The sequence below is a fragment of the Seriola dumerili genome, unplaced genomic scaffold, assembly GCF_002260705.1.
Source record: "Seriola dumerili isolate Sdu_G_001 unplaced genomic scaffold, Sdu_1.0 BDQW01000331.1, whole genome shotgun sequence".
NCBI lineage: Eukaryota > Metazoa > Chordata > Actinopteri > Carangiformes > Carangidae > Seriola > Seriola dumerili.
In genome coordinates this window covers 11,553,456-11,565,807 of record NW_019174586.1, presented here as the reverse complement: position 1 = coordinate 11,565,807, position 12,352 = coordinate 11,553,456, and the positions used below count along the sequence as shown (strand labels likewise).

The 12,352-nt window shown below is 40.2% G+C and overlaps 2 protein-coding genes across 2 annotated transcripts in view; one reads left to right on the top strand and one right to left on the bottom strand.

Annotated features, from left to right (window-relative positions):
* limch1 (LIM and calponin homology domains 1) overlaps positions 1 to 5,442 on the bottom strand; it is a 90,179-nt gene extending 84,737 nt beyond the window's left edge. The window contains exon 1 of the mRNA XM_022759969.1: positions 5,403 to 5,442. The gene's annotated coding sequence lies outside the window, so the exon portion shown is untranslated. The remainder of the gene's footprint in view (positions 1 to 5,402) is intronic.
* Positions 5,443 to 8,982: 3,540 nt separating this feature from the next.
* On the top strand, positions 8,983 to 12,131 carry LOC111232730 (transmembrane O-methyltransferase-like). Its single transcript, XM_022760369.1, has 4 exons — positions 8,983 to 9,150; positions 10,124 to 10,415; positions 11,370 to 11,566; positions 11,705 to 12,131. Exons 2-4 carry the CDS (start codon positions 10,154 to 10,156, stop codon positions 12,047 to 12,049), a joined length of 804 nt encoding a protein of 267 aa, XP_022616090.1. The 5' UTR covers positions 8,983 to 9,150; positions 10,124 to 10,153; the 3' UTR covers positions 12,050 to 12,131.
* Positions 12,132 to 12,352: the final 221 nt, after the last annotated feature.

The following is a 12,352-nucleotide window of genomic DNA, read 5'->3' as shown; positions in this document are numbered from 1 at the left end:
TTGCTAAAGACTGGAAAATTACTCACACTAACTTTCTCTTTCATTTTAACAGAGATAAACAAACAGATAAACACTCCCTCTGACTGTCTTGTTCCACATACACCTCCAACAGCAATTTCAACCCAATCTGACCCAATCACAAATCCCAAATGCATCTATATCCCCGCCAAACTAGTCACACAGAAATGTGGAGAGATGGTATATTGTTCTTACAGGGTGTGAGGATCATCATCAGTGTCAAAAACTCTCTTCTTGGCAACAATTATCCTCTTTCTTTAATTTTTTTTTACCATTTCCTTGGCTTTGTTCATTGTTTCCTGGCTGTTTCACTCAAAGTTTCCGTGGCAAACACCAGGAGCTGTCATCAAGTCTGGTCCCATCTGGCACTTTCGCCTGATGAACTGTAGCTCATTCCAGTCACATTAAGTTGGCTTTCATTGTCAGTATTTCACTGAAATCAATCACCATGCAAACATGTTTGGCAATGTAGTCCGCTGCCTGTTGGATGTTTTCCACTGCGCCTTTGCACAACACTTAATACATGACTTATTGTTTAAAAAATGTGTTTTTCTGATTCAGTTATGACTTAAAAGAATAACAAATGCTCACACATAGTTGGATACTGGCTGCAACTGTGTTTTGTAGTAGTGAGTATATTTTTTTTTGTATGTATTGACTTCAGGTTTTGGCAATATGCAAAATTTCGTATCTCGATACAGTCGAGCTCAAATATCACGATATACGATATTGTGGAGCGGCAGTTCAAACTTCTATTTTTCACAAGGTACAATGTACAGAAAGCAGAGCAGTGAAATGTGGGTCAGACTTGGCAGCAGGGCAGACTGTACATAACTGCAAAAAATATATATGTATATATTATGAAAAATATTGCATATGGAAAATTATCAAATATCAGCCAAAACCCAGTTGGCTTCTACATACACATTACAGCCCTGCACACATATCAAAAATACCTGTGTCAAGATAAAATAATGTGTACATACTGTGAAAAGCAGAGTGAAGATTAAATCTCCACTCACAATAATATCTCTCACTGAAGAGACAATTTACAAACAAGGATCAGTCTGTTGATTTGACTGCTTCACAGGATGATATCACTGGAATGATATCAGCCATTGATATGCAGATGTTATCACTTCTTCTTTCAGGCATGTCACAATGCAACTTCGTGTTAATTAGAGCCCGCCGAACATGCCGTGACTTGGAGGTGTTGGGATTTCAGCGATAGAGAAAGTCAGAAATATACTGTGACAATACAGAACTAATAGAGAAAAAGAGACTCCGAACAAGTTGAGACAAGCGCTGAAAAAAAAACACAGATGTCTTGCCGAGAAATATTATTTACATTTTCGAAACATAACATAAGCTTTAACGTGCTTAAACAGAGGTTGAGTGCCATCTACAGATACCTGACTTCCCATGTAACAACACAAAAGCCAAAGAAATTATGTGCATGTGTGTGTGTATCTCCAACCATCTTAATTTGTCAATATTCTATTTCTAAATTATGATTATTTGATTTAACTATGACAGATCTGAAACGAATGGGCGATCATTAATCAATTAGTCAATTGACAGGTAAATAGCGACTGTTACTATCTTGATAATGGAGTAATTGTTTCAGCTGTTTATCGAGCAAAAACAGTGAACAATGATAACATTTCTCAGACAAGAAATCTAAATAAACTGCACAACTAAGTTAAAGTACAGAGACAGTCCAAGATGACCTGCCGTTGCAGAGATGCAGCAGTTGTAGCAAAGTCTCAGTTTTAAATCATATAGTTCTAACTTCTCTGGCAACACGACCTAATTGCAAGTCTATTAACCTTCATTTGTTATTTTACACTGCTTTTACTGAGTGAGATTGACTCCTCAAAGAAAACCGGCAACCAACATGAAACACTTCAGCAACTTAATCTTTTGTATTTGGCTTTATGTAAACTGACAAAATATCTTATTACACCCCACTGGATGTGAAACTGGATTTACAAGTTTTCTGTTCCATAATTAAAAGTTATTTCATTTCTTCCAATACATACTTCATTTCTATTCATCAGGAATGTTTTTTCCTACAGAAATGTCTTTAATTACAACAAGGCGAGTGATGAAAATACTCAGCTCTGACTGAGTTATTGTCTCACAGTTATGCTTTGATATGAATTTGCCAGCGGCACAACAGTTCCCAACCATAACTGAGAAGAAAGCCAATTCATCAAACCATCAAGGTGTGTTCTGAGAAAAGACCCAGTTAGATCATCTCTTTGGGTTTCCATCCATGCAAAAACACCCCGTGGCTACATGACACAAATCAATCAAGCTCACCAACTGAGGGTTTTCCACAACTCATCAAAGGACCAGTCAGACTCCTCTGAAGTTCGTAAGAGCCTTAACACCGTCATTAGCCACGGCGTTACTAACGACAAGGTGAGAGGAAGCGGCCATAGAGGAAGTAACGAGTGCAGGTGTGAACGCTTCATATCAAGGCTTTACAGATAGGGCCGTTGAATGCTATTTGTGTGAGCTTGGTTCCCATGGTGACACATTTTAGAGGACTATTTTTTAATTGGACGATAAGAGCTTGCTGCTTTGTAAGAAGAAAAATTAACAAAACTTGAAGATCCAGCAAACTTTTCCTTCTCTGTAATATTAAATCTATCTATGTTTCCTCATCTAGCAAAGCCATTTAAGTGCAAACAATCTCATGAATGAAAGAAAGACAAACATGAGGCAAAGGAAACAGCCTACTTCTCATTTGTAAGTAATTTCCAGTGCAAAACCTCCCATCTTTGTCCGTGATGCAACATGTGTCAAGGATTACTTTTGATATATAACAAATGCATGTCAGCCTGGTAATTCAGGACACGTCCGTTTACCGTTACAGTGGTGCTACAGCAAGGAAAAGGATAAAAACTACACTGAACTATAAATCAGATCCTACCCCGGATGCAACTGTGGCAGGACCACCAGAACATGTCGACAGAGAAGCATAAATCTGATTTTCAACAGCAGTCTTACGGGTCTCTGTGTGATCAGTTAGTGCACAGCTGAGCTCAAATTATTCTCACCTGACAAAACAAACCTCAAAGTTAATAGAAAAAAAAAAATCACCCCAAGCAAACTTGGTATGAACAGGCCCTAAAATATCACCAGGAGGTGATCAAACACGCCCTTGCAATACAAGCCTATGCTATGCAATTGTTTTCTTCTATTTGAGCTATACGTCTTCTTGATTAAGTATTTTAATAAAGCACATGAGTCTTTGTTTCTCCCATAACACATTAGATATAAGATTAACAGGTGCAAGTATTGTTAAAAGCAAACAGCACAAATCTAAAAACATGAGAATAAAAGACAGGCAAAGGCAGGGGATGGTTAGTGTCTGACCAAGGTGATTGGCTGACGATGTGCACAACACCAGAAACACAGGTCTCCACTGTATCTTTGCATGTTCGGATTAGTCACCTGCAATAGATGGCAAACAAGAGGACCTGTTGTTCTAACCTCTAGCCTCAAGTCCTGACACCTTATATGACACAGCAGTTGAATATAAGCAGTCAAAACCTGGCCACTGGGTTGCTGACTGAGGCTTTTTGTTCATCTGTTCATTAAGGAACCAGTGACCTGTCTCTGGTTCCCTGAGGTGACTGAAGGACCATCGCCAGGTGTGTATAGGTAATGAAATCAGTCCCCACGGGGAAAGGGTGATAGAAGAACAACAACACAGGAGCGGTATCAGTTCCCTTCCACCTTTTCAGCTCTCAGCCCCGAGCTGCCTCTGAGATTCTAGGTCAGTAGTGACTTTTTTAAAAGATGTGATATGGGCCTCCCAGGAGTTTGGTGCTGCTAAATAGGCCGGTAATGGCCTCTGACACCATTAAAGGAGGATCTGTCATTCATAACACGACTTTAAGATGTAATATACTTGCATATGAACACACTTCAGGCTACTAGGAAGATTTTAAGAGTTGAAAATATCCATAAACTCAAATCTTAAACTAGATGTATAAAGAAAACATATGTTTTTACAGACTCTGCCTTCTTGGTAATACAGAGGCAGCGTGTCAAGTTGTAGCAATGAGAAATCTGACTATTTGATGCATTAAAAATAGATGGGTAAATGGTGGATGGAACAATCCTACCACTACAAATGCAGCTGATAGCGATATGCAGGGACAACAATATGGCTTAGCCAGCACCACTGTCTTATATTTCACCCATTCATGCTGGTCAACGCAGGTGCTACATAGGGAAACTTGTCAGACATGCCTGATTTGAAGTATTTAACCTGATTCTGCGGTTTATCTTACATTTATATTAAGTGACACACCTGACATTTGTGAATGGGTCTTGAACCTCTTAGTTAATTTAGGCTTTCCACGGTGCTTTATCAAACGTCTATCAACAATCAGGGCGATGACATTCGTGACAAAACACAGCATGACAGTAAAATACATATAAGGAAATAAGTGGAAATAGAAAAGATATACTGCCTGTTGAGGGGGGGGGGGTCCTTTACAGAGGCCCCATAATCCCTATCAATGCCCCTGCTACACTGAATCACAGTGGGTTTAAAATCAGATTTTTAAGCCTTTATGTAAACCTACAAAGTGGAGACTACATTCTACCAGCGTGCCAGAGATAATCAGCCAGTTTGACCAGCGGACAGCTCACTGCAGGATGACAAAGTCAAATGCAATGGGGGCTGGCAAGTGTCGTGATTGAAATTCTCCCAGAACAAAACCTCATTTGTGTGATTGTTCACCAGGCTCGCAATGAGGCAAAAATCCATTCCACATGATGCATTCATTGTTTTCAGCCAAACATGCACCAGGCCCCACAGTAGCCACAGCTACTGTACAATGGCCCTCACCAAAAAACAACTGAAAGCCTGCTGCAACATTCAGGAGGGTCCCTACAAAAATGTGCACTATCCTATTAGGAATATTATGGCAGGACAGCTAGGTTATGTCATTACAGGTAAAAAATGTGTAGCTCTCTGTTTCTGGGTAATATTAACTATGTACTGACTTTCTAAGACACAAGTTAATGGAGGAATGTTACACTAAAAAAGATTACAACACGAATAAATTCAGCATATTTGCCACAAACACACCTGCAAGCGACATTGTAACCCATCTCAGGAACTTCATACGAATAAAACTGTGATTTTCGCCGGAATCTGAGTCAGATATTTGCTGTTTGAGTCACCTTTCAACAGGTGACGAAGCAATAAAACCCAAACTGCCGTTTAGAGGAGACGGCGCTGCAGATACAGGTTGCAAACCAGTAACTAAGGGCCACACAATTACAACAAAACACCTGTGCGGAAGGGAAGCAGAGTGCTGGGGAGTTCACACAGTATTTGGTACTCAGTCACTCACCTCTATCCATTTCTGCGCCTCTTGAAACGCGGAGTCTGCGGCCGACTCGGGCACAGGGTGATGCTGATGAGACTGTCCTATGTCTGCAACCGGACTTGCCATTGGCGTAGAAGCTCAGGTCTTCAAGTATTAAAGCCTGTAAAAAAAAAAATGTGTAAAAGCAGCTCAGAGCCGCGGTATTCCACCGAAATTAGCCGTGAACCGTGTCAGTCAGCCCGCTCTCCTCCTCCGTCGGTTGTAGGTGTTGCAGCAGCAGCAGCAGCAGCAGCACCGGCGAGGCACACGAACCAGTTGCTGCTCTCCGGTGTCGCTCCTGTCGGCGTCTGTGGGCACACAACCAGCGTCAAGTCAGCCAGAGGCACGTACACGGCTTCCTGTATGAGCGTTCAAAATAAAAGTTTTTATGGCGGACCATCCTGCATTATTGAGGGCATTCAAATATAACATTATATTAATAATAATACTAATGCTGCTACTACTACTAATAATAATAATCACAATTATTATTATGATTATTATAATATTATTAGTGATTATCATTAATTAACAAACATTATTTATTACTTATTAATAATAATCATAATTATTATCATGATTATTATTATTATAGCAGCCATAAGGGGCAATATAATACATAAAAGTGCAATAACAAACAACAGTTTTCAACAAAAACATAGAAAGGTAGTACAAAAGAATAAAAGGAACATACATTTTTCCAGTACGGTTCTGAAGTATTATTTTGAGCTACACAAAACTTCTACTTAAACAAGGCAAACGTTGCACTTTATATTCCTGTACCTACATTTATGTGACAGCTTGAGTTAGGCTAGTGTAGCTTGTAATATTTTTCATACAAAACATATGATCGTCTTCTTAAATATAATCCATTGTTGAGTGCACCAAGTATCCCTCTTATTGTTTTTAATTAAAGTGAAAATCTGAGAGTGCAGTAAGAATATTCCAATATATTTTCAAGACAATTTCAAATGTAAACCTGATTCCTGTTTCACATTTCTTTTTCCTGTGCAGCAACCTGCCTCATTCTGTCTTGTTTAAAGCTGCAAACTCTGCTCTCTGGGCCCATTTTTAAACAAATTTAAAGTAACACTTGGTATTGCAGTATACACTAGGTAATGGAGATGAAGCCAGTATAACTCTACAAGCTTCCCAGGCAGATATCACACTGGAAGAGAAGAAGGAAAGTACAGTGCACGATAACAACACGTGGAAAGGCGGCCACAAGTGCGGATGCAGCAACAGGTGTACCGCGACTTATGGAAAACAACACTAGGTAAAACACTAGTCCTATGAGGCTCGAGAGAGGCCTTTTACACCCTCCCCCTGTTCCAGTCTGCGTACATGGTCAAGGACTGAGCTCAAATGTGTGATGAACCCTCACCGAGGCAACCCGAGCCGCTCGCCTGCTTCCAAGTAAAATGAATAACTACATTTATTACATGTACCACAAACGCTAAGGGAGGCGTAAACATAAGGCACACCGAGCAACAGAGAGCGCGAGGGAGAGAGACATAGAAGCCGTTGTAACTGGTATGCTAAAGAAACTAGCAGATTTGATTAGCATGTAAACATTACAATGGCTAGCAACTGGAAATGAGACAATACGCACCTCAGTAGAGCAATAAGAGCCCTGTTGAGAAATAAAGTGTCTGTCCACTGAAACGGAGGGCTCTGACATCTCTTGGGCTTTTAATTTGAAACAGTTACGGGACTTGTTTGGTTCATATTAATGCGTAATACAGTAAATTTAACGTGTCTTTTCATACAAGCATGTCTCAAATAAAGGCCGGTTACCTTCTGCAGTTTAGGGGAATAAAGGCACTAGTCAACCCTGTAAGTAAGGTAAAACTGTTTTAGATCCGTTAACGCCCTCCAAGTGCGTCATAGAAACTCTTCGCGCCAAAACATTTTTGAATGAGCAACGGCCAATCGGAAAAGTCCAGTATTTGACCGACCAATGGTGTGACTCCATTAGTCAGTTAGTCAGTCACGTGCAAACCTAGTGTATATGAAACCACGCCCACTGTCGTACGACTTGTTTTAATGGGAGGAAAAAAATACAAGCGTTTTGCGCGCGGACGTTCTCGGATGTAACTATCTGGCCCGTGGCCGGTCCAACCAAAAAATATATAAAGAGAATAAAAGAAAAGAAAAAGAAAAAAGAAAACACGCAGATGTATGGATATTTTTACACTTGTGACACAGATCACAAGGGACAAGTTTAAGACAACCAAAAGCCAGTATGCAAAGGGTGCCAAAGAGCATTTCAAATGAAAGGTGAACACACCTCAAACTTATCAACAGGAAACCGGATCAATACACATAATTCAGGGTGAGTGAGTTTCAGTTATCTTTATAATAACAACATTGGTCATGTCCTGAAATGTTACCATCATTGGTTGTGAACTGCAGTAGCTGTCATCTCTTGTAGCAACTCCACACACAACGTTCACAGAGGCTAACGTTAGCTTGTTTAGGCTAATTTAGCTACAGCTCATAACGTGAGCTGGGTTACTGCGGTGCTAATAATGTCAGTGGGCTACCGTCGTTACAGTTTCTGTCTTTTAAACTATACGAATACTATATGAATTTTTGAATGTCATTTTTTGGCTGGCCATTGGCTTTCATTCCTCCGGCCATATTTAAGGCTCTTATTTTGGTTGTAAACCCGCGCTCATGCTGGTAGTAATCCAGCAGTTGTTGGCTAACTTGACACAGCCGGACTGACATGACCTGCACACCGCAGTATGATTCGCTTCAATGGCCAAAAATACACAGAGCAGCGCCGCTCCACCACCAGCCAATGAGGGCAGCGACACACTGGGGATCTCACACCCACTTTCACTATATGGGGCAAGCGACAGAGCAGAGAGTTCACTGATTTACAGCAAAGGCACACAAAGCTGAGGTTCACCCGTGACCTCTACTTATTGTGGCAGATAACAATTAACTAAATGATACTAATTAGAAAATGTATTTATATTTGTCAATCAATGTATTTTCATACTTTCATAAGTTTGATTCTGGTATCGGTCTAAATTATGGTTTCTGTGGTTTTTGTTGTTCTGAAAAGAAAAGTAATTAAGCTGCTAAAAAGTTTGGCAAACTAAGTTCAGCTGGGTTACACTCCACCAGACCTATACAAGAAGATTAATAATGACATTGTTAACTTGGAAATCTTTACAGGCTTTTCTGGTCAAGATGGGAAAACCTTTTTTGATTTGCCATCCTATTTTTTAGTAGCTATTTGCATCAGAAAATTCCTCTAATGGCCATTGGCTATTAGTTGATATCTCCTTCTATATCTTAGGAAGCCTTTAGGTTAGATGATGCGACTCAATACGTTTCCAGGGCATGCAGACACCCAGTATTGCCCACAGGGTTGCTGATATTCTTGCATCTTTGCTGACCTCTTGGGGAAAAATGCAGCACTACTGAAAAGCAGCAGCAGGAGGAGCTTTCCAACACAGGACTACTGTGTGTATCCAGCAGTTGCCACACCTCTCTCCTGTCTCTCAGGCGTCCACTTCCTGGATACTACAAACAGTTTAGTGTGGTTTTCCTTCACATTGATTTTTCTCCTGCAGGTTTCTCTGTGTCAAAGAGAAAATCATGGTTTGTTCTTCAGCAGTCCTGCTGATATCATGTGTTGGTTACATGCTTGACTTACCGGAGTGATAGTCCCACCTGTGTTTGACAGGACACACTCTGAACCTTGACGAGCAGCTTGGCAAGTACCACTACCATTGTGTTATTACTTCTGTGTCAATTTTCTTTATTTGTTAAAATGGTTTGGTAAGCTATTAGAATACCAAGAGTATCTAAACACTATTAACTACACATGTTTATTAATACAAACATTGTGACAAAGTTATAAAAGCTATTTTTATATTTATTTCAAGATCCAGTTAAGAGTCTGTTTTGATTTTTTGAAACAAGCTTGTTCCATTGTGTCATGTTTGGTTTGATACCAAAAGTATGCTCTTGGTTGTTTATGGTCCCAGGTGCCTGTGAAACTATTAACTTATGGAACCAAAAAGATTTATATTCATCTCGCAAAACAATGTTTTAATATGCAAAGGAAAATGCAAATGAAACAAAATTTGGCAAACTCTTGGTGTGATGTATTGTCATGCATTTATTACACTTTATTACATGTAAAAACAGAGTGGCTAATCGCTCAAAAGTATGGTTGAGAGTCTGCAGGTTTTTTCTCATTCAAGGAGAGCCCTTGCTGTAGTGTTTGACTGACAGAAACAACTGATAAGATTTAGCCAGCAGAGGGTGCCAGAGGCCAATGTTTTTCTAATTTTTCTACAAACAAATAGTAAAATATTACAACACTCTAACAGGTGTTTTGACAATTTAAGCTTTGTGTTTACCCAGTATCAACTGTTGCTATATGCCTGTCCAAATCAGCTAAAAAGAAATGTAAAACTGTGAGAAGAACTGTAATATACCTGATCATTTATGGCAGCATTAATCTGCTTAAAATAAAGATGGTTTTCTTGCTGAAATAATATTCCAAGAATCAGAGGTTGGATTGAACAGGAACCAGAATCAATAAGCTGAAATTGATTATCAAAATGGTACTTGCTAAAATCAAATGATAACCAATATGTCACACTGAAAGAGGCATTTGAACCCAATCAAATGCCTGATTTCCACAAACTGATCTCAGCTTCTCTCTGTTTAATCCACAGGTTTTGAGGTTTCTGACTCAGCTCATTCAAATGTGGCTGATTGCTGTTTCTGTCCCGCTGCTCTCTGCCGTCATCATCATTGTGGTATCTGGCCGTTGTCGTGACAAGGTTTCCATGCTGTGGCATCGAGCTCTGGCCTGGGCACTGAGGTTGGTGCGAGGGAGAGTGTGTGTGAGGAGCACCCACGCCTTTGTGTTCTCAGAATGCACCCACGGCAAAGTTGACAGTGTCCTGGAGACCTTTGACCTTTATGCTGAAACACACCCCTCTTTATGCATTGGTCCAGAGACTGGTGAGTTAGCCCTGGAATCTTTATTGTATTATTTAACTGTTCAGTGTCCTACCAATGTTAAATAGCTACTAAGACAGTTGTAAAATTACTGAGAAACAAAATCAAGTGGAATCATGTGACCATCTCTGCTGCAGGGACATGATTAAAGGAGTAGCACAGATGAAACTAATGTTGCTGATATTAGTGATTTGCTGTTGACGAAGCTTCCTGAAAGTGGCGCTCTGTCCTTTTCCTTTTTATCTAGTGTTGCTGAACTCAGACTGCTCACACTGACTGTCCATTCGTTCCTTTGTTTTCCCATGCAGTGTTTAGAACAGCAGTGGTAATGTGTGCAGTGGCTATATGTTAAAATTAAGGTAAAAGAAAAATGATCATTTAAAGATGCTTCATGAAAAAGCCACAAATCATTAATCTGGAACTATGGAGATTTGCTTTAACGACAGCGACTGAAAAGTGACTCTACATTAGACATTTTTTTCCATCTCCATCGGTCTTAACCTCCAAGCATGATATCAATAATATTAATAATACTGACAATTCTGTGATTTATTCTAATTACTTTGTTCTGCCCACAAGCAGTTTGGTAGAAAATCGTTAGATGAGGAAACTGCTGCTCCCGTGTTCACAGTATATCAACCTGTATTCTTCATTGTGTCATCCACTCCTCGCTGTTTAATAACCCTTACCTTTAAATTAAATAATCAATCTTGTTGACATTTCAGATCAGTAATTAGTCACAAACACAAAATGAGTATGGAAAGTTTTACCACAATGGAACATAAGAAGTGAGTCAGTCCAGTGTTTTGTCAGGAAAGACGCATTATACATCGTATACTGCTCCAAATTCCACATCCATCGCACAGCGGCATCTATTTATGATGCAAGATGACAACCACACTCTTCTAGTCTAAGCCAACAGAGAAATTAACCTCAGGCTTGTTTTTGTCGATTCAGGCGAGGTGTTGGATGAAGTGGTGAGGCGTGTCCGTCCCTCCCGGGTGTTGGAGCTGGGGATGCACTGTGGCTACACTTCAGTCCGCCTGCTGCGCCTGCTGCCCCCTGCTGGCAGGCTGATCACAGTGGAGCTGGACCCACTCACAGCAGAGCTAGGAGAGGAAATCATACTGGTGGCCGGCTTCAAACACTCTCAGGTACAACCGGGGATGATCACCACAGCCTAATGAAAAGATAGTGTGGCAAACACAAACAGGAAATGATCCTAAACAGGAAACCAACATCTCACTGAGAGATTTTAACCTGCTTTCCTCCACTTTTCTGATCCTCTTCAGTTCCAGGTGTTGACGTCTAGCTCAGCAGAGGCCATACCAACATTGCATTCATTTCTGGAGCCTGATCAAAAGACCAGTGAAGGCTTCAACCTGGTGCTAATGGACCACGATCCCCAGCAGTACCTTCCAGACCTGCTGGCTCTGGAGAGAGAAGAGCTCCTCTGCCCCTCCGGCTGCTCCATCCTTCTGATCAGCAGGAAAACAAGAGCCGAAGACCTCAGAGAAATCCTGGATCACGTCAGACTGAGAGCAGACCGCTGCAGCATCAAGACAGAGCTTCGGAGTGTGGTGGAAATCTCCTACCAGAAGGAAAGCGGTAATGTTGAATGTGATAACAAAATCTAAACATGTTGGTGTGTGATTTTAGTTTGTGTTAACCAATAGTATTAAATACTTCCAACCAAAACTAAACTACTTATTTTTCTTAGTTGACTCAATGAAAAAAAAAAACTAGAATAAAATATTTTTTATCTCTCTCTTCCACAAAGTTTGATTCAAAGTCATTAATACTAATTAGTGATATGTGTTACAGTATTTCCAAGTTAAACAACATGCTGTGACATGTACAGTTAAATTGTTCATACACAGTTCATCTTCTTTATCCTTCAGGTTATTATATGGCAACTGAATGACAAAGCAAAACAATTA